A 5410-nucleotide genomic window follows, 5' to 3' on the forward strand; every position below is an offset into this window, starting at 1 on the left:
GAAATGCCGTTAAACGTTTCGTCCAGGGTGATAACGATTCTGCCAATGTCACTTCTTATTGCTCTCTGTAGGACTTTGGTTTACACACACACACACACACACACACACACACACACACATATATATAGGTTTACACACACATATAGGTTTAGACACAACAAACACACACATATAGGTTTACACACACATATAGGTTTAGACACAACAAACACACACATATAAGTTTACGCACACACACACACACACACACACATGCAACACAGCTATATGTGTGTGTTTGTGTGTTCGTTTGTGTTCGTGTGCTCGTTCGTATTTGTTGCAGTTATGTGTGTGTGTGTGTGTGTTTGCGCGTTGTGTGTGTGTGTGTTTGCGCGTTGTGTGTGTGTGTGTGTGTGTGTGTGTGTAATTTATTACTGATTTATTTACTTTTCTTTCGCCTTCGTAGAAAATAAATACAATTTTTCTAAGAAACATTCATTCACTGAGGCAGAAAGAAAATACTTATGGTCGATATTCGATGGCTTTCACCGCAAACTGTTTCTGAACCACGCCGAAATAATAGTCCATCCATTACACATGTGCAACATAATAATTACGGAATAGGGTAAACGGGAGAATTGTGTTGTTGTGTACTGTTCATGCTTCACTTTATCTTTGAAGAATAGAAACCGAATGTTAAATATCGATTCTGACATCAGAATGAAGAAATTATTCAGAGCTAGGGAATGGGAACGAAACGAATACTATTCTACGGCGCCATGCTAAAATGTGATGTTTATTGTGAAATTGTCACGTGTTTTTGGATTACATTAAGTTATATATTAAACCAGTTTGTTGCAGAAAGTCGATAGAAATCGCTTTGGATACTTTTATCAACTGCGTAAAAACAGAAATATAACTGATGTTAAATACGGGTCTACGTGAAATGAAACCAATTGAAAGAGGTAGATGTAATTGATGCGAAACAGAATATTATAATGATCGTTACATGATGTACAACTATATATATATATATACAATTTACAGCAATGGAGTTATTGATGCGCGATGTTTTCATTGGTGTGTGTTTTGGATTCAATTTATAGCATCTGGAACTAGTCAAAACCGTTATATTATTGCACTTGCTTGACAGAAATGATGAATGTTGGAGAGGGAATTTTCGAAACTTAAATTGGCTCAAATATTGACTTCTGCTTCTTTTATCAACATTGAAACAAGAAAGGGCACACGGTTCTAATGATTCATCAGTCTTATTAATAACGATATTGATTTAAAATTTTGGCATAAAGCCAGCAAATTCTAGGGAGAGAGTAAGTCGATTATATAGAACCCAGTGCTTAGCTGGTACTTATTTTATAGACACCGAACTGGTGAAAGGCGAAGTCGAACTCGGCGGAATTTGAATTCAAAACGTAAAAGACCGACGAAATACCGCTCAGTTTGAGCTCAGAGTTTGAAGGCTGTTGAAGTGACGTTAAGCATTTTGCTTGGCGTGCTTACGATTCTACCAGCTCGTCGGACGATTCTACCTGGCGTCGGACGTTCTTTCCAGTCAATCAATGATTCCCACAGGTCTTAGAATATTCTGAGCAACAAGAGGAAGTACTGTCGTCCTGGTAACATAACACAAAGTACAGGTTCAATTAACAGGGCTACGTTCTTTTGATAAATTTACTTGTGTTAACGTCACTTTCTCTGCCCTCACCTATTTATTGAAGTGGAACTTGTATAAGTCTATGAGAACCAGACTGATAATGATTTCCGCCGCTCACGACATTTTCCACCGAATACTATTGGTTCTTCCTGCTGTTCAGGATCCTTCCATGAAAGTAAAAATAAAGCATCGTATTAGACCCACCACCCTTCTTGCCAATCACATGACACGTACAGTGGAACAAAACCTGCATAAAATTACTTGAGGGAAATAAAATGCGTTACCTTCATCTTTCACACATAGAATCTTGTCTTTGTCGCCATGATTTTCCTCTTCCACGCGAACCTGTAGAATGTTATACGTTCCTTCATGTCACATAACACGTGACTTGATTCATACATTGCGGCTTTTGTGTTTTGCGTTGCAGAAATAGTCTGGCTCCATTCTCCTCGCTAGGACGTTTTTCGTGAAACATTTCTTCAAAGGATCTTTTAATTTACTCACATACTCTCAAATCTATTTCTCATTAACGCTATTATTTTCCGAATACTTACTTGTCGGTTCTAAAACCGTCCTCTACTAGCGGCTGTTTTCTTTTCTGTCACCGAGAACTAATTCGTTAATCCGCTCACTGTTGGCCGTAAGAGCTGTGATTGAAGCGTTGAACTTCCAATAACAAAATCTCTTTCCACACGTCATATTTAGATAGATCCCCGACACAAATCACTATCGTGTAACTGATTAGATGATAAAAAGACATTTTACACGATCTTTAAATTTGATCTAATAAATACTTTTGATGCGATTTCAATGGCTCAATGCAGTTACACAATATACACACTAGTTCCCTCGGAAAATTGTTAAATAGTAGGAAATGTCTATGTAGAACATGAAAGGCCTTCTCGTATCGACTAAGCATATACGATCCTACTATGCTTTCAATATGGCACTCCTGTCTCCAACAAGTATTTATAAGAGACGCGTTTCTAACAAAGCTTCAAGACGTATGAAGAAATCCAACTGACCTGTACCCATCAGACATAAGCAGACACTAATCTCAAGGCACCATCTTCATTGCTATTCTGGTCCAGCACGGCGAACTTACTATCTGAATCCACCTGTCTGTTTTGGAGAAGGAAGCTAGCTACAATTAATTTGAAAAATGCTTATCACTGACGCCACTGGAGTGACAATACTGAAAAATTATTTCTCGATTTACGTCACAAACAAATGGAAATATATAATATAACAACGTTTAACCCCTTAAATAGAGAGATCGCATAATGAATTTACTTGATTACTACATGCTATAGAATCATGAATAAAATAATGGAAAGAACTGTAAGCATATCGTATGTCTTAACAAGATAACATCTAATAATGACAACAATCTTTTGTATTTTTTTCTATATCTTTCAATCAAATCTATTCGACCCATGATATTTTAAAAAAGCGTACTCGTTATAAAAATGAAGGCCACAATGAAGAGGTATTTTTTTCCTCTCAATAAATACTGTGACAAAACGTGACGTACCGACGTATGTGTACTTGTAGTTCAGAATGTGGCATTTTGAATTGTATAAATAGAATTAAGAACTTTTGTGCAGTTACCTGAAGCAAAATAGATTTTCCTCCAATAATGGAATTTGTTGTTATTTTAACAAAATTTAACTACATGTTAAAGAAGCCGTGCATGCGAAGAAAGCAGACTTAATGTTTAGAACAGCGAAAAGATGATGTTGTTTCCACTGAAATCTCATTAAATTCAAACAAAAATAATTTCAAAAACTATCGATTGTAGAAGCGGTTATATTTGTAGATAATTACCGACGAAAATACGTAAACTAACGGGAACGGAACGTGCTGTTCTTCTTTCTTTGTTTTTAAAGGAAACGAAATGCCTGATGCTTTATACATTATATCAGAGATTCTCCTGCATGATATGTGCGTGTGTATACGCGTGTGTGTGTTGCGGAAGAGAGAGAGAGAGAGAGAGAGAGCGAGAGAGAGAGAAAGAGAGAGAGAGAGAGAAAGAGAGAGACAGAGACAGAGACAGAGAGACACAGAGAGAGTGAGAGAGAGAATTCATTTTAATAAAAAGAAGCAAAATGAAAACAATATGAAGAAAAATAGTAAACTATTTTCCAAATCTCAATGTGAACAGGACTGAATTGTGTATTGGTGAAATATTTTGATGCAACTCGCTAATCATCGTACATATAATTGAGAGTAAAATTGCTATGCCATTTGAGAATCTGGGGGGGGGGCAAAGTTTGTTTTTGTATAATCAAGAATATGGTGAATCTAATAAAATAGAATAAGAAAATTTTGCATATTCCAATGTCCTGTTTGTTCCGTTTCCTGTTGAAAATGTCTTTTGACTTACATCCCGTTTCGGGAATTGTGGGAGACGGTGCTGCTTCAAAGATGCGCAGAACACCCGATATTTACAATAACATCAGTTAAGCGAAAAAAAAAATAAATAAAAATAAGCGTGTAAGGAATGAACTTACCAACAACGTATATTACATTATCTTTAACACAAGCTGAAAATCTCATTCTCGGTGTAGGCATTGGTGTTCTTTTGCTCCACGTGCCATCTTTAGGATTATAACTGTATCATATAATAAATAATAGATTTATGTTAATCTTTTACGGTCAAAGTTAAATGTTTATACTTTGGACATTTCAACTATTACTTTTAGCAATGTATCCTTTAAGTACAGTACTTGTTATCAATATATGAACATATTGCACATGCATCTGTCTGTATGCAGCAGTTGTAAAGCGGTAGTGGGGTGACAAGCACATGCGCGCGCACATACACAAACATACATGCGCGCGCACACATTTTCCGTCTATCAAATTCACTTGAAAGGCTGTGGTCGGCTCGGGGCTCTAGTAAGAAGACAATTGTCGAAGGAGCTGTGCAGTGGGACTGAACTTGATATCATGTGATAGCAAAAGGATCTTCTTTACCACACAACCATACCTGCGCCCTCGGGATTGGGTATTTACGGATGATTGATAAAGTATTTCCTATGCAAAAACCCAAACCATCATTACTGAGAAAATGAAAAGAAATATTTTGCATATCCGTGTATGTTAGATAACAACTAATTAGTTTATGCATACGTGAGTGCACGTATGTGTGTGAGAGAGAAAGTGTGTTATTTCCTACGCTTCTGGGATGGGTGGCTATAAAACAACTGCTTTTTCATGGAGGTGGAGTCGTTGGTAGAGAAGGTAAATCGACGGGCGATTATACGGAATTAGAAATCCATGAAAAGCATCAGCGTTTCTGCCGACGATACAAAAGCATTTAAGATCTTCACGACAAAACCTGAAATTAAAAGTCATTAAGTCATGATATTGCGGGATTAAGTTTCACTTGAGACATCAATATGCGCACACAGATTTGTATGCCCCGTAAATATTGACTGTCCAGAGGCCTTGTTGTCACTAAAATCTCATATATCTGGAGAGTTCTCATATATCTAGGTGCACTTATTAACGAAAGGCTGTGATACATTCGTTAAGCCGATTCAATTCAAATATGCCGTCAATATGTTTTTGTTAAAAACGCGGCGAGCTGGCAGAAACCTTAGCACGCCGGGCGAAATGCTTAGCGGTATTCCGTCTGCCGTTTACGTTCTGAGTTCAAATTCTGCCGAGGTCGACTTTGCCTTTCATCCTTTCGAGGTCGATTAAATAAGTACCAGTTACGCACTGGGGTCGATATAATCGACTTAATCC

The 5410-nt window shown here is 37.2% G+C and overlaps 1 protein-coding gene across 1 annotated transcript in view; it reads right to left on the bottom strand.

The window, feature by feature from the left end:
* LOC128247078 (kelch domain-containing protein 8A-like) overlaps positions 1-5410 on the bottom strand; it is a 131561-nt gene that overhangs the window by 107318 nt on the left and 18833 nt on the right. Inside the window, exon 3 of the mRNA XM_052965887.1 lies at positions 4168-4268. Within this exon, the coding sequence (XP_052821847.1) occupies positions 4168-4268 (101 nt within the window). The remainder of the gene's footprint in view (positions 1-4167; positions 4269-5410) is intronic.

The sequence above is a fragment of the Octopus bimaculoides genome, chromosome 2 (genome assembly GCF_001194135.2).
Source record: "Octopus bimaculoides isolate UCB-OBI-ISO-001 chromosome 2, ASM119413v2, whole genome shotgun sequence".
In the NCBI taxonomy this organism is placed as follows: domain Eukaryota; kingdom Metazoa; phylum Mollusca; class Cephalopoda; order Octopoda; family Octopodidae; genus Octopus; species Octopus bimaculoides.